Genomic DNA, 20,943 nt, shown 5'->3' on the forward strand with positions numbered 1-20,943 from the left:
CTTGCAATCACAGCAGCACTAGCACACTGTCTCTGGTGAGGCAGCATTATACTGAACCTTCACAAGTTTAAATCTTGTAACAAGTCCTCTGGCCCTGCTCCAACGACATCCCCATGCTCATTAACCTCACACATGATCCGTCCACCCGATGGAACTACTGTGGAATGCACCACTATTTTTCTAGAGCTGGAGTGCTTGATTGTAGCTGTACAGCGTGATCCCTGGAGCTCCATGGGCTGTTGAACATCTGGGAGAGGAGAGACAATGCCACCCCTGCTGCAGACCCCTGGTCTGCTTCTCAGTGCCCCGAAGACAGCAGCGGGGACCCCACACAGCCAATGTGTTTAACGAGCATAATGGGAGCTACGTCCAGGAGGCCCACACTGGACGGATTACCAGATCATTGATCCAGCAAGGTAGGAGACTGCACCAGGTCCTGACCACACAGAGGAAAGAAAAGGAACACTGTTCAAGGCATTGGGGTCAAATTTATGAGTTAGGTCCTGATTGCATGGGGGTGGGTGGGGCCTTACCCGGTGGTGGCTGACATAGAGCTGTCAGAAAAACAACATTTTATAACAGAAACAAAGAAAAACTTTTTTTTTTCAAAACATTCAGGCTTTTTTTAGCTTGTTTAGCAAAAAATAAAAACCGCAGAGGTGATCATATACCACCAAAAGAAAGCTCTATTTGTGGGAAGAAAATTATAAAACTTTAGTTTGGGTACAGTGTTGCATGACTGCGCAATTGTCACTCAAAGTGTGACAGCACTGAAAGCTGAAAATTGTCCTGGGCAGGAAGCGGGGAAAGTGCCTGGTATTGAAGTGGTTAAACATTCTAGCTACAAAAATTATTTGTGACAAAAATTAGAGATTTCAGTTAAATAGACTTTCCAACTTGAAAAAGCCATGTTCACACGTGCAGTTGGGGGTCACACAATTGAGCCATGTTTTAACTGCCACCCTTTAAGCTGCAAAGGCAGTAAACAGAGGTGTACACATGCAGCAAAAATGTTCCTCTCTGTGGCATTCGGCAGGCTGTACTATGTGCCAAACATGACCCATTAAACTAAATGGTGGTGCTCGTTTTTAGACATTAAAAACAAGAAGTGAGGACTGAGGAGGCAACAACTCTTCTTTACCACTTGTCAAATGCAGATCCACTGCAGATCACTCTTCAGAGGGCTAAGGCTAATTTAATTAGCCCCAAATAATTTTTTGCGAAAAGTTATCAATATAAATAATTGTTTAAATTGGCTGTTACGCTGACCTACCTGCAATGTTTTCTGAGCCACTGACCTGGAACGAGTATTCATTTTAAAAAGGTCAAAGTTCAGCTTATGTCACGCAATTGATTCAGACTTTCTGACAGTGTCGGAATTGTTAAAATATGCAGGGAGAATACTCTCCTGACTTGTACCTCTCACCCCCTATCCCGTTCTGCCGAAAATGCTTCTAAACATAAGTCACCAATGAGGGAACAACAAGCTAAGGAGGGAGCGACACGGGAAAGCAGGTGAATGTTTCCCTTCCCTTCTGTGTGCTACATAGTGATCTTGCTGCTGGAGAGTTCTTGCCAGGGGCAGGATTGCATAAGTGACATTAGCATAAAGGTAGCTGTACGTATCTATAATCATTCTGGTTCAGTGTCTCAGACCTTTAAAGAAAGAGAATCGGGACAACAAATGCAGAATGCAAAACTCAACAATGGCAGCCTCCATGCTTTCCTTAGGGCTGGTTCACAGCGGTCACTTCATTGCAAGCACAGCAGCTGATGTAGAGTGTAATCTGACTGGGATCAGAACATTGATGATGAGCTCAGTGGATCACAATGTTTAATTAATTTTTAAATTAACTTTATTGAGATGTTACAAAGACATCTCATAAAGTTCATCTTCCAGCCTCGCATTGCAAGGCAGTGGATTGCCTCTCACCGCGCTGCACTGATAAGGAGTACCGCATGCCATACTTTTTCTTAGTGCAATGTGCCCTCACATCAATGCAACGCAGTGGTGTGAACTGGGCACATAGGAGACAAAGCATTTTCTCTTTTTAATGCAGTGGAACTGTGCTGGAACAGCCATCCAATGCAGTCCCACCACATCTAGTGTGAATATACCTAAACATTGCTTTTAAGATAAAATATTAACATAGAACTAAAGGCAAAACTTTTTTTTTTTAAATTCAGACAGAATAGGACGGGCTTATAACCCGTCAGTTTTTTCTTTTTTTTCCATGTCCCATTGGGAGATTTCCCAATGTCCTGTCTTTTACCCACAGCATGAAGTGAGAGGAAATCTCTCCAGAGTAGCAGAAATCCCTGGTTATCACCATTGTCACACTAGTAATCCCCGGCCCCACCCAGTTCCAGTAGTGACAACCAATTTTGTGATTTTCTGTCACATTCAGTCTTGATGATAACGAAGCTAAAAAAAAAGCTTTGTCTTTAGTTAAACTTTAATATAAATGTTGCAATAGGAATTTGTTGTGTAAATTCATGCACAGACCTGTGTAACCTGTTATAGGTGTGCTAGGAGAGCTTGATCCTGCAGGGTTGCGAGCAGTTACTGTAACATTGTAAAATGAGCTGCAGGGTACTGGAATGTAGAAGTCCATGTATGATGTCCAGTATGAATTCAGAATAAAGGAGGACTCTGGATCATATCCGATTTGTCCTTGGACCGTGGCCATGTAATCTGTACCGCAATGACTTCCATTCCAGGATATTTCCACTTCCTGTGGCTTCACATCTCCACGATAAATTGAAGTTTCCACTTCTTCAGGGGGGCAAGGGACTGTAATAAACACCAAAACACAACAATAGTTTGTATAAATGAAAAGGTTGTCTGTGTGACAATTATACTTTCCGATCCCACTGCTTTTGCCAGAATGTGATGATTACAGAGATTTCCAACTCACAGAACAATTTAAAGGTGATTTACAGGTATGTATATTTTATACATAATTACATTGGTCCATACCTGGCCGATGTCCCTGGAAGCTGAAAATCACTGTAGTGATTTCAACTAGCTTCCATAATTTCACTGTCCTCTGCATCTTCTCCAATCAAAGAATACTTTGTATTCATGTAGAATGGTGCCTGTGATGAGGGGCTGAACTCCTGTGTTCAGAATGAAGCAGGGCAGCTTCTCAGCATGGGACCCGGAAGCAATTAGAGATTACTGGAATAGTGGTGTCTACTTCAGTGGTTCCCAGCTTCCACTGGCATTGCCCAGGTATGATATATACATAGTAACATTGGTCCAAGCTCTTTTTGAGCCATTCCTTGGTGGATTTGCTAGTGTGCTTCTGCTCATTATCATATTAAAAGACAAACCAGGGCTGGATCTGCCAACTTTTTGTTGTTGAAGCAATGAAATGGCATCTTTTGTGTGCATACACAAAAAATTCATCAAATGTGCGTGGATGTGACTATGGTCTTTGCCAGATCCCAAATATCTAGTAGAAATTGGATCTGCATCTGCACATAGGCCAAATCTTGCAAGATGGCGGCCCGGCAGAAAGGAATGAATACAGTTGTGAAGTTCCACTTTAAGCTGCACTATGTTCCATCAAATCAGTCACCTTCCATAAATGCCTAGCACATGCTTTACAGAGACAGACGGAGACTTAATCCTAGGCTCAGACTGACTGCAGGAATGAAATTGTGCGTGTTCAGCTGAACTTGCACAATTTCATTCCCGCATGTCAGTTCCGACTTTGGGGGTGATTTCAGAGACATCTGTGTGGGTTTCTGCATAGATCTCAATGGAAATCACTACCCAAAATTGCAAAAAGTACTACAGGAACTACTTTTGGAAATTAGTGCGGCGCAGCACCAATTTGGACCCTGCCATTGCTGTCAATTTGACATGTCAAACCAGGGCTGAATCTGCCAACTTTTTTTACTGACTACTGACAATCTAACCTATTAAACTTTTAAATTGTAAGTTCTTAAAACCATCAAATCTCAGGAAATCATTTTTATTATACCCCAATATACAAATATTTAGCAGACATTTGTATCTATAAAACTTACCCATACCAGACAGTACAGGCTCAGTGAATGAACTGTTGCACTGCATGTCCATAGCCAGCACAGAGAAGGAGTAGAGGGTGCCACAGCTTAGGTCTGGTACAATGCAGTTTGTGCCTTCAGTATTACAAAAGACAGAGTCTTGATCAGATACCACTTCGCCAACATAGTGCTGTGCCCCTCTGCTTTCCTCCCAGGACAAAATGGCTGAGTTATTTGTACAGTCCATGTGAACGTCCAAGTTCTTTGGCAGGCATGGGGCTGTTAAACATAAACCAAATTTTTTGATTTTTACTGCTTAAAAATACATACATGCTATAATTAGTCGGATGCATTTATAAATCAGCTTTATGTAATTTATCATTAAACACTTATCACTATTATTTTTCTACATTAAAATAAACAACCATTCCCATTAAAAAGGCTGACTTGAAATATAAGACATTTATGTCTGAAGCCTTTAAAAAGTATGCAGACAAGAGAAAACAACAGAATAGGGTCTTGAAGAGGTTTCCTTTACTGTACTGAATGCAGCAAATTACATTGAGAACTCTGTAAGGCTCCAGCAATGCATTACAACGCATCACAATAATTGCACACGTAATTAAATTTTATTTGAAATTAAATCTGGTTGCAAAATCCCAGAGCTAGCAAAGCATCTTTAACTTTCAGTGAGTTTTGAAAATCTCAAATATGCATTGGGAGACACCTTTAAGAGTAATAGGCAGGCACATCACCCACCACAAATGTCAAGCCAAAGATGGAAATGGCGACTATTCTATAGCATCTACATGTGCACTCACTAGTTTTCAAATCTTGATGGAAGAGTTAAACACTGTGTCAACCTTTGGCATTTAAGGAAGTATGCACTGCCAGTTTGGCTCATCTAGGTTATGTACTAATGAACACTAAAAAGTTTGTAACAATTACCTGTGTCCAGAAGCACCAATGAGCTCCCATTGCTGCTACATTTCTGGCCTACAGCCACTACTTGGACATTATAGGACAAGCCACAGTCTAGACCTGATAATGAGCAGCTGGTACTGGAGCTATTACAATGACTTTCTAGTCCTCCAGGTGCACTGGCTGATACATGATAATCAATAGCTCCTTCGCTTGCAGACCATGTCAACAGGGCCATTGTGGTAGGACACTTGGTTGTGTATTGCACATCAACTGGTACACAGGGTGCTGGGAAAACAGGAAATATCAGAGATTATTTCATTTCTACAATAAGTATTATTGTTGCCACTTTTTAAAAAACATTGTCTTGAAAATAGTACAATGTAATTCATTGAGTGAAAGCTTACGAAATGGTGAATTATTAAGATTATGAAAGAGAAATAGTCACTACCTGAGTTTTCATAAAGTGTCACACTCTTGGAACTGTTACATGTTTCACCAATTGCCATAACGGTAAACCAATATGTCTTGCTGCATGACAAAACCTCCGAGCTAAAGAAGAGACTGGTTGTAGTGTATGAGTTTAGTTCACCAATGCTGCTTTCAATGTCCACATGGTATAGCTGGGCTCCATTACTCTCTTCCCACAACATGGAAACAGACTGGTTGCTGCAGTCAAGGTCAATGCTGAAACCTTGGGGCTGACAAGGAGCTGAGCAAAAGAAATATGGTTAACTATGTAGGATTTATCATTGAAAAAGAACTGTACATAAAAAAAGTTAATTACCTAGATGTAATTGCCAAAAGGAATGACTACAAAGAAATCATCTTATACACAATAATCTAATACAACTTGCATAAAATTAAAAGGGAAGTTCAGTATTTTTTTTTTTAAGAATCATACTTACCTAGGTGGATGCAACATCAGTCCAAGGTTGCATCTGTCTCTGCCAGCTCTAAGACTGCGAAACGAGCGATCAAATGCCGCTGATTGCTCTGTGAGAGCTGGTGACTGCTAGTCACCACTGTCTGTTCTGCCCCCTGCACTCATTGGAGTGCTGGGGCGGGAGCTGCTGTCTCAGGCTCTCAAAGGCTCATTGAGAGGCTGAGCCAGGTGCCGATCCAGGGTTGTGGGTGGATCCCGACCATATTGTTCCAATCTTGCCCCAGCCTGAGCTGTCTCTGTGATGTCAGTGGACAGGAGAAATACAGCTAAATGAGTTTTTGCTGTACTCCTTTGAAGTGTGCATGAAGCCTCTTTCACAGTTTTCCTCACTGTGAAGTTTCCTATTTACTTATTTTTCTGTGACTTCTCAAAATAGTTGATTTCCTATTATTGTAATAAAGATAATGGTCACCCAGATCAAGAATTAGTGGGGACACAGACAGCAATTAAACTTGAAGGGGGTTCTAACCCTTCTTTATGCTATCCTAAACAAAACAAATGTTGACTTTACATAGACCTCAAGATCAAAAGTAAACCAACTAGGATATTAGGCAAGTCATATCAAAATATGAATTTACTATTGTCAGCCGGGATGAGGTTTTGGCTTGCGTCTACCATGACTTTACAGAGAATCCCTGGGTCTCGAAAAGTTTGCAAATCACAAACATTTAGCCAAAAACCTTGCAGGTTCACCACCAGAAATAAAGAATCACCTAAAATGCAATGCATAGCCTTTGCTCCTTGTCAGCTACAAATGGCAATAATTTGAAGGAATGGATAATCCAACCCATTTCTACAAAAGGATTGGATCACAGCAGCCATATTGTAAGCGTGTATATAGTATATACTGTATATATATTTTTTCATTGTCACATGTCCTCCATGGCAGTGCCTGCTTTAACATGCCTTGTGTTTGACAATAGATTTCTTTTTAGCCTTACATATGTCCAAAATAGAATAACTAGAGTTGCCCCAATACACTTCAATGGGGTTTGCTGCAAAAGACTTCAAGAAAGATTTGTAAAACTAGTGTAAAGACTTATGCTATGTATACACGATCGAACATTCTGACAACAAAACCGTGGATTTTTTTTCCAATGGATGTCGGCTCAAACTTGTCTTGCATACACACGGTCACACAAATGTTGTCAGAAATTCCGATCGGCAAGAATGCGGTGACATACAACACGTAGGACGAGCTGAGAAAAATTAAGTTCAATAGCCAGTGCGGCTCTTCTGCTTGATTCCGAGCATGTGTGGACTTTTGTGCATCGGAATTGTGTACACATGTTTGGAAAAATTGAGAATCTGCTCTCAAACAGTTGTTGGCAGAAAGTTCAACAACAAATATTCTATGGAGCATACACATGGTCGGACTTTCCGACAACAAGCTCACATCCAACATTTGTTGTCGGAAAATCCTATCGTGTGTACGGCCCATTAGGCTTCATGTACACTGCTGCTGGTAAACAGACATTTAGGAGCAGTTGGAGTTTTTTTTTCAGGTACCCCTGAACTCTCCTCTGGTATCTTATCAGTACATGTACACAGGTTAGTTTCTAGTAGTTTCTAGGCACTTGACTTTAGAAGCATTTTTTGGAAAGCAAAAAAATACATTCAGGACAGATGTTAAGAGGAATTTGAAACGCCAAATGCTGTAACAGCTTGTAAACGTGGTAACTTGCGTTTAGCCGTTTTAATGGAGATACATTTTTGACTATTTGTAGGGGAAAAAAAAGCTTTTAAGCGCAAACACAGCTAAACGTGGCACATAAACGTGGCAAAATGGACGTTTTTTAAATGTCGGTTACTATCTGTCAGTTTAAATCATTCAGGAGAGGTTTCAAAATGCCCCGTGTACATTATGCTTTAGAGCCACACTAAAGATGTTAAATACCTAGAAAAAACAGCTTGCACAACACGAGAAACCGTGTAAAACAAACTAAAATCAAAATATGCAGCACTATTTCTAAAAAAAAACAAACAAACATATGTGATCAGATGAAATGTGGACATAGTGTCCAGAAATGCAGTATATGTCCAGTTCATATAACATATATAAAAAAAAAAAAAAAAAGTTAACATGATACTAGTGACTCGCATACAGTGAATCAAAAATCACAAAACACAAATCAAGAAGTTAAAAAAAAAAGTTCCAGTGAAATTTCTGTGTTCTCCATTGTAAGTACAATACTCCTAATGAATGACCCCCAAAAGATTGAGTGTTCTTATGCAGCTTAGTAACACCAGCATGCTCTCCAAGGCATACAGCAAAATCATATTGGCAGAAACAGTAATTGCAACATTTATAGGTTTTATGAACCCTTTTTAAATAGTTATACACCGTACATTGGCTAAAAAAAATGCATTTCAATTGGAAACTACTTAATTCAATGGAACTGTGGCTTCCATTTGCAGTCAAACACTTGTCCGAAACCGAATCAAGCATATGTTTGATAACTTTATGAGAGCAAAATCTCAGAAGTATCTTTAACATCCTGCTAAAACAAATAGCTGAAATACCAATTTGTTTATCAATATATAACATGAACTTACATGTATTTAATTACTGTAGTTACTTGACTGTGTCATGATTCCATTGTTTCAAGCACCAACTTCTGAACATATGTTAAAGGGGTTGTAAACCCTTATATTTTTTCACCTTAATGCATCCCCCCCCCCCCCCCGTTTTACTCACCTGAGATCTTCGTTCCCTTGGCGGAGACAAGCTGTACCTCTCTGCCTGGGGTTCTCGGCTCTTGATTGGACAGATCGATAGCAGCACAGCCATTGGTTCCCACTGCTGTCAATCAAATCCAATGATGCGAGTGTCGGGGTTGTTTATAGACACAAATGCTGGATGCGGGAGTGCGCCCGAAAGGTACCTCCCCCCCCCCGGGAGAGAGTGCTTCTCCCAGGGGGTTTACCAATGTGAAGAGGAGCCGTGAGAGCCATCGGGGGACCCCAGAAGATGATGATTGGGGCCACACTGTGCAAAATGAAAAGCACAGTGGAGGTAAGTATGACATGTTTGTTATTTAAAAAAAAAAAAACAAGGGTTTGTAAACCCTTTAATGTTACTGATGTCAGCACTCTTTATTGCACTGTGGACAGTGACCACTTTGCAAAGTAATTTAAAGTGGTTGTAAACCTCAGACATGAAATATGATCAATTAGGAGCACTAAGTATAATTTCTGTCTGCTGCTTCATTCTTCTGCTATCAGCATAAATCACTTCTAACAAGTTTTCCTGACACCAAGAGAAAAAAAGGTGACAGGCGAGGGACCTCCATCTGATTGACAGTCTCGGCTCTATTTCCGTGTGCTGTTTGAAAGTGTCCCTTCCCTCCATTTAGCTCTCAGTGTTCTCTTCACCGAGCTCTACAGAGGTCTCTGACAGCTCAGACAAGCTTTATAAATGCTGGACTTTATGCTCTGACATGTTAGGAATGTATTCTGTTGCTTTATACCATTTCTAAAGTACACAAAAAATAATGTTTTCTACAAAACTATTGGAAAAGTTCATATGGGCAATATGTTTTCTATTTACCTGTTAGAAATGTACTGATGGCAGACAATACACTGACACATTTGTCATCCATGGCCATTACATTTACACTGTAACTTTGGCTGCATTGCAATCCATTAAATGAACAGGTCGTATCTGTAGTGTTACAGTTCAGAGTTGATCCATTTCCAGTTAGTGTCGCCATATAATGTATTGCCCCTCTGCTCTCCGCCCAGGATATAATTCCAGCATTGTTTTCACAATGTACATTCGTTATAACATCTATGGGCTGACAAGGGGCTATTAAAAAGAGAAAAAAAATTGTATTAGATAATTTTGTAGAATAAAAAAGTGATTTACTTTATTAAGCTCTTGGTATTTACTGATGTTTGCCCTTCCAAGGCTAACATACACAGGTATTTGATATTAATTTTGAATTTTTAGTAATCCCTTTTGCATTGCTTGTGCCTTGCATTTAAAGCATTTTTTCGCGATGAATTTATACTGACTTGTATTTGGGAGTTATGCCCTGTACACGCGGTCGGACTTTCCGACAAAAAATGTGTGATCGGATCTTGTTGTCAGAAAATTCGATCGCGTGTTTGCTCCATCAGACTTTTTCCGTTGGAATTTCTGACACACAAAGTTTGAGAGCTGGATCTAAAATTTTCCGACAACAAAATCCGATCATTTAAATTCCGATACTGTGTAGACAATTAAGATGGACAAAGTGCCACAGAATAAATTACGAGACGAAAGCTATTGGCTACTGCCCTCTTTATAGTCCCGTCGTAAGTGGTTTACGTCACCTCTTTCTGAACGATCGGATTTTCCAACAACTTTGTGTGACCGTGTGTATGCAAGACAAGTTTGGGCCAAAATCCGTTGGAAAAAAATCCAATGGATTTTGTCGTTGGAATGCCCGACCGTGTGTACAGGGCGTAAGAGAAAGCACAGCCTGATCCTCAAGATGACTAATTATTCACAAAAGCCTGTGTATATTAGCACTTAGTTAGACAGTGATAGACTATTTTACAGAAAATACTACATATCAAACCCTAATCCAACTCAACCAAAATTGAAAGAAGATATTTAAACTGTACTCCAGTATTTGACTGGAACAAATGCAGCAACAAGAATAGCCAATCCCCACAAAACAAACGTTTTTGATTTGAGTCGGTGATGGTGGATTGAATCAGTCAAGGAGTCTTAGGTGCAGGTTGCAAGATTTCTTCACATGGATTTGTATATTGCCCTCTTCACACATTGCTATACCAGGTGTGTCACTATCTTCTAGCTAGATTCTGGGATTCTAGATTCTAAGATCTTACTTATTCAACATTATAGAGAAACCACTGGGGAATGGGACACAATCAAATTGTAATGGTGGCTGCCTGGGTGGAACTGGAAAGTGGGAAGGTTTCCCTGGGAGTCATAAAATTCCGAGGAGCCATTCAACTTGTAAGCATCTATGCAAAACTAAATTAGAACTGGGTGGACTCTTTTTAATCCAAAAGAGTTTTTCTTAGTACTGAAATTAGCAAAATAACAGTGGCAATACTGACAAAGACATGCACCCACTGCATGTTGTACATATGCAGACAAATGAATAGAGAAGACAAGGTCTCTGCCATATAGCATACACAGAATGAATGTATTACACAGACAATTGGCAAATTATTAATTTGTTGAAGACAGATTAAATGAGACACCTAATCACAGACTGTTTGCAGGAATAAATGCAAAATAATATCTAAACCTCTATATATAGAGTATAATTGGTTGAGAAACTAAAAAAAAAAAAGGCTAAGCCAAACGTGTTGTGTGCCGTCCCAAATATGGGTTATTTCAACCTTAGTAGTACCCTTAGACATAACAGATCACAAATGGGCATATGGCATTGCAGTCTGGGTACATCAGACCTAAACATGTAAGAGCCATTGTTCAAATCAAATAGAAGTTTCATTTGATGGATAGTTAGTAGAAGATTCTGCCTACTACATACCCCAAATTTTCAGATTTTTTTTGGGCAACCTTTGTGGTTTCTCTGATCAGTTTCTTATATGGAAGCCTTTAATTAATCTCTGCTTTGCATAGTTGTAAGCTAGGCACTGCAGCTTGGATGGATGAATACTTTCAATGCTAGGTTTTACCAGTGGAAAAAAGTGTGACTCCGTCACCACAAGCTAAGGGTTTTCCTGAACCAATCAAAGTAAAATAGGACAGCAAGGTGGCACTTAATAATGCTATATAAATGTCATGCACATGTGTAGACATCAGTAAGGATCCCCTGCTTCCCAGGATGTTATATATCTTCCAAAAACAGAGGACCTATACAATTAATAGAGTATATTATTTTTGATATTTATTTTTATTGTATTTGTATGCCCCACAATTCTTGCATAAATGTTGACCAAGATGCAAATTTTGCGGTAAAAAATACATTAAAAATAATTTAGTTCACACAAGCACAATATCATTTTCAACATTTCTATTGAATAAAAAATATAGGACTGTGCCATCGTAAAATGTTTTTAGGCTCTGTTACATTGTATAGACACATAGGTGGCTCCGCTTTTTCCTCCAGAAGCTTTACAGCTTTGTCTCCCATTTGCTCATTCACAAGCACATTGATAGTTCAAACCAGTGAGAAATTAAATCTACAGAATAGATTGCAAACTCATTGTTAATTTGTCTCTCCTTGGGGCGTTTTTCATTAGTTCCTGAGGACTTTGGTTTTGGTGACAGACCAAATTACTATTTTGCTGAAATAATGATTCTCTAATACTGGATATTTTCCTCAACTCCAGTCCTCAAGGCGCCCCAACAGGTCATGTTTTCAGGCTTTCCGTTATTTTGCACAAGTGATTTGATCAGTTTCACTGCCTTAGTAATTACCATAGCCATTTAATCTGAGGGAAATCCTGAAAACATGACCTGTTGGGGCACCTTGAGGACTGGAGTTGAGAAACACTGGTTTAACTAACACCATAGTATTTTTGGTGAGTTTTGCAAAAAAAAAAAAAAACATGATTTTTTGCAATAATTCCTCTGGCACATAATTCTGCGCTGGTAATATCTCTCATATAGATTACAGCACTAACCTGTATTAGATATGTAGGCTGAACTATTTAATGAGCTGCAGTCATGGTTAGAAGAATGCACCTGGAAGCTGTATTTAAGGCCACACTCCAGACCGGATATGGAACAGGAATTATTAAACTGAGAACAAGACAGTTCTTTTCCCAGGGGATCTGTAGCCACTGCTGTATTGTAGGTGGGATGGGTATTGTTTTCTTTCCAGGACACGAGAGCTTCATTTGTCAAACAGTCAATTTGCACCTCAACTATGTCCGGAGTGCATGGAACTAAAAATTAAGATACATTTGGTTAAGAAGCCACAGGTAAACGAGAAAGAGCAGAGCATGCCAACTCCAGCCAAAACTTTTTATTCATTGTGGATGGTTTTATGTGGGCTTAAAATATCTGTCAGGCTCTTATTTTTTTCTGTGACTCCTTTGGGAAAATCTCACCACATACAGTATATACTTTGAACAAAACAAGGAGAATTGGGGTCATCAGGATAGCAATTTCCAACATCAATAATAAAAAAAAAAAACTCACAGTGGTTCTATACTTTCGTATTGGGGGGGGGGGGTCAAAGATTTGTGTTAGAAGGAGTGATTTTTGCATTTCTGCTTGGAGAGAATTTTGGTTTGTAAAAGGGAATTTATGCTTTCACGAGTTGAGCATGCAAATTAGTGCTCAATTTTTTAGGGGGGGGGATTTTTGCTGATGCGTTATGCTCATACTTCATGGGGCAGGGGGCGCAGTTCGGCATCTTTACCCTGGGTACTAGATGACCTTGTCTCAGCACTCAGTGTATATGAGCCCTTTGTGAACAATTTTGGACTATTTCACCATTGGTTTGGTGCTTGTGGTGTATGTACATCTTTACGAACATTACTTTTATTTTCTGTTTCAATCGTTTTTATTGGTATTTTGAAAAATACAGAGTAAATGAACACTGTGCAGTGCAGCAAACAATCCTTACATGCTCTGAATCATACAACAAGAATTGGTGCAAAAATGAGGGGAGGAGAGTAGGAAATTGTCAGGGGAAGATCTTGGTAGACCAGTTAGGTCTTCAATAAGGCCACGGTGGAACATATGGGTATGAACAGAAATAAACAAGGAAAATAAGCTTTGGGTTATGAACTTAGTACATTACGAAGACATTATTAACCCTGAGAGGTAGCAGTCAGGATTATTGCTCTGTGTATCAAAATAAGAATTAATAAGGGCAGGAAGATCCTGAGGTTGAGACCTTAAGAGGCATGTACTGGCCATCGGGACTACCGGGAGTTTCCCGGTGGGCCGATGGCTAAGTGGGCCAGTTTGAGTGACAACCTGTCAAAGTAATGGCCCCAACAGGATTACAGGAGGCCCCATGATCCCCCCCACGCTGTCCCCCTCTGTCCTTCACCCTGCACACTGTCCCCCTCTGTCCACCCCCACTGTGTCCTCCACCCCCACTGTGTCCTCCACCCCCACTTTGTCCTCCACCCCCCCACTGTGTTCCCCTGTGTCCTCCACCCCCCTGTGTCCTCCAACCCTCACTGTGTCCAACTGTGTCCTCCACCCCCCATGGTATCCAACTGTGTCCTCCACTCTCCCCCACGGTGTTCAACTGTCTCCTCCAGCCCCCTCTCCCCCCACGGTGTCCCCCTGTGTCCTCCACCCCACTCCCGAACAGTATATGTACTGTTTTTGGTTGCTTATCTCGTAAGATACTCACTACCTTTTCATTAAACATGATCCACATAAGTTTCCATTTCATTAAGGCCATATCTATGACAGAGCTTTTCCATGCTGTTGCTATAGTGATTTTAGCTGCTAAGAACATAAAATAAATTAGGGCCTGGGTATACCGAGGGATATTTTCAACAGGTTTATTTAATAAGGCTATACTCGCTTATTTAGGGATATTGACTATCATGACAGAGAAAATAAGTGAGTGAACCCTTATTCAAAAATGGCAAACCTCAGGGCATGCCCACTACACATGTAATCGTGTGCCTATTTGACCACAATCCCTGAAGCATATGGCTGAGGTACCTGGATACATTTTTGACAAACGCTCCGGCACCAAGCACTACCTGGCATGGACTTTGAATCCGCATGCTCCGTTTATGCCAGTCTTCCGCCTCAGGGGTTATGGAAAGATCCATTTCCCACGCCACCTGGTAGGATAGTCTATCATTTGTGTTGATGAACAGTTTATATAATAGAGAGATGTTCCCCCCAGAGCAGCATCCTTCATGCACCTGTTTTCAAACACAGTACGGACTGCCACATCAGATCTGCCCTTCTGCAGAGATTGGAGAAAGTGATAAATTTGTTGCAAGTGGAAGCTCTTAGCGGAGGGCATCTCCAGACTTCCCGTGAAATATGAGGTGGGACGTATGCCTCTGTAATCAAAATAGTCACCTATACCATGCATTCCCTTATTCAGCCACCAACCATACCTGCCAGGATGCATACACAGTGTAAACAGGGGGTTGTCGCAAAGGGGAGCTACAAGTGCAGTGATGGCGAACCTTGGCACTCCAGATGTTTTGGAACTACATTTCCCATGATGCTAAGCCACTCTGCAGTGTAGTTGAGCATCATGGGAAATGTAGTTCCAAAACATCTGGAGTGCCAAGGTTCGCCATCACTGTACTAGGGTATATGATGAACGCAGATGCCATCTCCTGCAGCTTCTGTCCCATACCTGCAGTGAATGGGAGCAAGTGGGACTCAGTATAGCCCCTCTATGTTTCGGGGGGACCCAAAGGATGAGATCCATTGCAGGTGGGAAACTTGCCTGGGCATCTATGGCAACCCAATCTGATTGGTAATGTTTGCTATCGAGTTGGCCTAGTTGAGCGGGCTGTGCTACCACATACTATTTGCTAAAGTCTGGCACTCCTAGTCCACCAATATTCTTAGGAGCAAATATTGTGGCCCTTGCTATTCTGGCGCCTTTGGTACCTCTGATAAATCAGTGTATTTTGGATTGGAACCATTGAGTGGAGCTAACAGGGACCTGCATTGGCAAAGTGCGGAAAAAATTGAGTAACCTTGGCATTATTGTCATTTTCACAGAGGCAATCCTACTCTTCCATGAAAAACTTATGTCTGACCATGTCTGCATGTCTTCTAATAGCTTAGCAAATAGAGTAAGGTAGTTGGTCTTGTAGAGGGAGGAAACACTGGGGGTCAGTCGGATTCCTTAAAAGGAGAGGGATGTCTGCTGCCACTGAAATGAGTATTGAGATTGGATACTCAGTAGTGTCGGAATTGGCAGATTGACATTCATCGCCTCTGATTTATCATGGTTAACTATGAGCCCAGAAACTCTCCCAAAGCCCAGAGGGAAAAGTAAGTGTGGCTGAGTAGTGTGGGGTGAGGTGATAAACAACAAGAAGTCATCAGCGAATAGAGCACACGTATTGCTCCTCCCCCCACTTTCTATCCCTAAAATGTCTGGGTTCTGCCATACCGCTATTACGAGAGTTTTGATGGCTATGACGAACAGTATAGGAGATAACGGGCATGCATGCTGAGTGCCCGACGAGATGGGTATCTGGTCCGAACTGTGACCCCTCAGAACTATCTGAGCCGTGGGTGAGCTATATAATGAGTTCAGCGCGGTCAGGAACTTAGGACTGAAGTTCCATCTCGACAGCATCCAGAAAAGAAAAGGAATGGAAAAAAAAATGGAAATAAGGTCAATTGCTCTATGGACCTGGTCGGCAGCCTGTCTGTGCAGAAGAAATCCTACTTGGTTAGAGTATATGTAGCTAGCTAAAAATTACTATTTTTAAATAGTTTCAAGTCAGTATTAATTAAGGATATTGGGTGGTAGTTAGCTACATCGCTGTGGTCTTTGTGGGGCTTAGGAACGAGGATAATAAATGCTCTATTAGAGTCTATGTCATTTGGATCTCCCTTTTGGATGGCTTTAAAGAATAGCACTAAAGACGGAGTCAAAGAAGGAGAAAACTTTTTATTGTATAGGGTTGTGAACCCATCTGGTCCCGGCGCTTTGCCCAGTGGGGCTTGTTTTATAGCCGGCAAAACCTCCTCCACTGTAATACAAACATGATTTTCATTTTGCACTTAGTTGGTTGCAATAGGCAATACATACATGTTCTTTTTTCCATCCCTTATAAATATGCCTAGCTCATATCAGTGTAGGGATGATGGTTTTGCAGTCAAGCGTTATAGATGTCATGTGACAGTGGCACGTGTCAGTAGTTTTATTTATTTATTTATTTATTTATTTTTTACTTATTTTTATTTTGTATTTTTTTTTACATTTTTTTTTAATTTTCTTTTTCAATTTTATTATTTTCTTGTTATTTTGCTTTCTTTTTTTTGGGGGGGGGGGGGGGCGGCAGTGAATGGTGACGGTGTCCGTTTTTTTTTTTTTTTTTAGTTTTTTTACAATTTAAAATTTAAATGTTTTTTAAAAATTTTACTTAATTTTTGTATTATTATTTTTATTTTTTAGCATATTTATTTGGGGGTGGTTCTTTGGTGACATATTGGGGGTCTAAGCAGACCCTAATATCACCCCTTTGAGACAGGGAAAGGGACTGAGGATAGAGATTCCCCAGTCCCTTTCTCTGCAGCCTCAGCTGCACTGGAGATGAGGCTCCTCTCCATTAATAAACAGAAGCATCATAAACACAGGCTACATTGTTTCAGTTATGAATGCACAGAGTCATTAATCACTGACTGTGCATTCAGAAAAGGAAGGAGCCGGTGAATTACAGATTTACCGGCTCCTTTATCCGCTCTCCAGCTGGTGAGGATGCAGAAGGACCTGGAGGAGGGCACAGAGGGGGATCCGGAGGACGAAACGGATCGGGACCTGGAGGAGGACACGGGGAGGACAGAGGGGGAAAGCCGTGAGTGATTGGTGCGGCGGTGGAGGCAGTTACAAGCTCAGATGTTCCTGACAGCCACAGGAGGTAGAGGAGGTGAAACGACTGTCAGAAAAGCTATACAGGGAGATCGGTGCTTGTAACTTCCCTCACTGCTGCACTGATCATCCCTGAGGCTGCCCAAGCATCGGGTCAAGCATTGGATCATTTACATGAGTACAAGTACTCATGGAAATGCTTGGTATCAGTGCAACCCTAGTTATAGATTTGTTAATATATAAAAAGCAGACAGTTATAAGATATTCTGACAACAATAGAATAGAAAGTGAAAATTGTATTACCCGTCTCAAAAACTCCTACGAAGACAGTGTCGCTGCTGCAGTCTATGCTCCACGCTGTAACTGAGATTGAATAAATATCTCCACAGTGTACGTCTTTGATAAAACATGTACTTGTTGTTGTGCCACATGAAAGAGTGTGCCCATCATCTCCTTTTGCTGTCACTATATAGGACATGGCTCCTTTGCTGGGAGCCCAGGTGACATTTATAAGGTCTGCTGAAGAACAGTCTACGGTGGCTTCGGCATTAGTTGGGTTACACGGCACTGTTAATACATGAAATGAACATCAGCGTGGACAAAGATACAATTCTGAAAGTAATATAATCTTTCACCAGCCATATCAATTTAGGGTACCTGGGCAAACCACGATTTAGGCCTAAATTTCCTTTATATAACCTGTTCCCCATCAGTCATTCACTATGCATGTATATGATAATTAGTTAAAAATGTATAAAGTCCAGTCATATCTTTGTATTCCTTAGCATACGTATAACTATCAACCTGCAGCTGTGTAGCACTTTGTTGTAGGATAGTCGGCACTGAAGCTGCACACCTGGCTTCTGTCAGCACCACTCACATCTGAATCACTATACTCTAGTCAGTGTTTTTAATCAAAGTGTCTTTATACTGGCCTGTTAGCCTAGTTTTATGAATTGCAGACCTGTTTTTCATGTTTATGATAGACTTGCCTTTTGCCTCTGTTTCTGACAAGCACTTTGCTAATTCTTGGATGTCTGGTGCTCTGGTTGACTAGTTACAACTTAGATTGTTTTTGGTCTCTTTATGTTTGCTGTCTGCCTTGATCTTGTGAATGTTTTTTGACTATGCTTGCCTGCTGCCAAATTTAAATTGATTGTAAACATCAGGCATGAAATATAAAAATAACATATCCCTCTGTTGTGTGTATTTGTCTCAATTAAGAGCACTACGTGTCTAAATGTCTTCAGCTGCTTTATTCCTCTGCTATCAACATGAATCACTTCTGACACCAAGAGAAATAAGGTGATAGAGGAAGGAGCTCCAGTTTATTGACAGCCTCAGCTCCGTTCCTGCTTGTGTGCTGTATGAAAGGGGGAGGATTATTTTCCTTCCAATCAGCTCTCAGAGCTCTCCTCACTGAGCTCTGCAAAGTACAATTTCAGCTTTCTACCCTGTTTAGTCTGAGATTTAGACAAGTTTTATCAGTTTTGGATTTGGACAGAGTTAAAGAGGAGATTACAGATAAACAGGTACAACTTGTAGGAGGATGTGTTTCATCTCTGTGTATCACCTGAGGCCAGTCACTTCACTGAGTATATCTAAGGGTTTACAGCTTTAACCTCCAGTCTGTTCTGACATCATCTCTGCTCAATAATTTGGTACTTTGTTCCATTACTGTCTGAACAGCTTGCTATCATCTTCTAAGCAATCCTGACATTTGTACTCTAATATCTGTCTGCAGCACAACTTTCGCATTACCACCAGCTCTGGAGAAGATCAGACTGTTCTAAATCCTGCAACTTTAAAGAGATTCTTGTGCTCCCAGGTGGTGACACAGAACAGTATATGTTACAATATGCTGTTATCACAGTTCTTTGACTCAACACTTCCAGGAGTTTGCTTTTCACACAATCGGCCCTACCCAATTGGACCCTCAATTTACCTCTACGGAGCAGCAGATGTAAACAGACTTTTGTCCATTTTCTCCCACCTGCCTCCAATCCGGTCCTAAAAATCCGATTTAAAAAAAAAGAAGGGAGTTCGCCCCCTTTCATCTGGGTGGATCGGATCAGAGGGCCTATAGAGTAGCCGTGATCTGTCATCCGCCCGCTCCGCTCATTGTGGCCCGCGACTGGTTACCAAGTTGCTTAAGTGGCCCTCACTCCTAAAAAGGTTGGGCACCCCTGCTGTAGACCAAGGGTGCTCAACCTGTGGCCCTCCAGCTGTTGCGTAATTACAATTCCCATCATGCCTCTGCCTTTGGGAGTCATGCTTGTAACTGTGCAGCCTTGAAATGCCTCATGGGACTTGTAGTTCAGCTGGAGGGCCACAGGTTGAGCACCCATGCTGTAGACTGTATATGTTAGAGATATGTGCATGTTAGGTTTTGGAGCCAAACACCTGAGTATCTCATTCTTACCATGTATAGGCAACTTTAGAAAAAAATTTGGATATACTTTAAGTGCACCATATGATCTATAGTATTTTTCCATAAATAAATATTTAATTTTAAATAATTTGTATCTTTCAGAAAATGTTAAAATTTGCCTAAAGCTGGTTATATACAGGCCACGCACTCTAATGCCCTGTACACACTGTCGGACTTTCTGATGGAAAATGTGCGATCGGATCGTGTTGTCGGAAAATCCAATCCTGTGTGGGCTCCATCTGACTTTTTCCGTTGGAATTTCCGACACACAAAGTTTGAGAGCTGGATCAAAAAATTTCCAGTGACAAAATCCGATCGTTTAAATTCCGATCGTGTGTAGACAATTCCGATGGACAAAGTGCCATGCATGCTCAGAATAAATTACGAGACAAAAGCTATTGGCTACTGGCCCATTTATAGTCTCGTCGTACGTGTTCCACGTCACCACGTTCAGAACGCTCGGATTTTCGGACAACTTTGTGCGACCATGTGTATGCTAGACAAGTTTGGGCCAAAATCCATTGTAAAAAATCTGACGGATTTTGTTGTCAGAAAGTCCGACCTTGTGTACATGGCATAATACTGATGCAAGATGGGAAATTTGCCCATTGTTGTAAAAATCAGATCTTACCACAACTCCTATACCAACATTTACAGTTGTGATCATATGATCACATTGTCATTTACAAACATAATTTTACACTTTTAAATGATCACAACATGCTTGAATCTGTTTTATCACTTTTAACTGACCCATATTGTAAATCATATATCTAAATTAATTATTATACTATCTTTACCTTAAGGCTAAAACAAACCATGCAGAAATGCATATTACCTGCACTAATGATGGTAGTATTTGAAGATATGCCATGGCAACTGTTATCAAAGGCTGTGACAGTTACACTGTAATTTTCTCCACAGTGCAATCCAGAAACAGAACAAGACATGTTTGTTGATGTACAGGAAACCTCATGTCCATCTGATCCAGAGAACAATACCATGTACGCCATGGCTCCAGTACTTGGTTCCCAGATGGCTGTGGCTCCATTTACATTACAGTCCATGATAGCTATAACATGCATTGGACTGCAAGGAACTAGAAAAAACATAAAATACAAATTAGGATGTATAAACAGAATTTA

The 20,943-nt window shown here is 40.8% G+C and overlaps 1 protein-coding gene across 1 annotated transcript in view; it reads right to left on the reverse strand.

The window, feature by feature from the left end:
* The window catches only part of LOC143928089 (uncharacterized), a 111,293-nt gene that overhangs the window by 15,988 nt on the left and 74,362 nt on the right, over positions 1-20,943 (reverse strand). The window contains exons 21-28 of the mRNA XM_077452709.1: positions 20,637-20,897; positions 17,671-17,934; positions 12,497-12,760; positions 9,435-9,692; positions 5,390-5,650; positions 4,966-5,226; positions 4,039-4,296; positions 2,507-2,794 (exon numbers count right to left, since the gene is read on the reverse strand). Coding sequence (XP_077308835.1) covers positions 2,507-2,794; positions 4,039-4,296; positions 4,966-5,226; positions 5,390-5,650; positions 9,435-9,692; positions 12,497-12,760; positions 17,671-17,934; positions 20,637-20,897 — 2,115 coding nt within the window. The remainder of the gene's footprint in view (positions 1-2,506; positions 2,795-4,038; positions 4,297-4,965; positions 5,227-5,389; positions 5,651-9,434; positions 9,693-12,496; positions 12,761-17,670; positions 17,935-20,636; positions 20,898-20,943) is intronic.

The sequence above is a fragment of the Lithobates pipiens genome, unplaced genomic scaffold (genome assembly GCF_037356315.1).
Source record: "Lithobates pipiens isolate NorthernLeopardFrog02 unplaced genomic scaffold, aLitPip1_a1.2 Scaffold_23, whole genome shotgun sequence".
In the NCBI taxonomy this organism is placed as follows: Eukaryota; Metazoa; Chordata; class Amphibia; order Anura; family Ranidae; genus Lithobates; species Lithobates pipiens.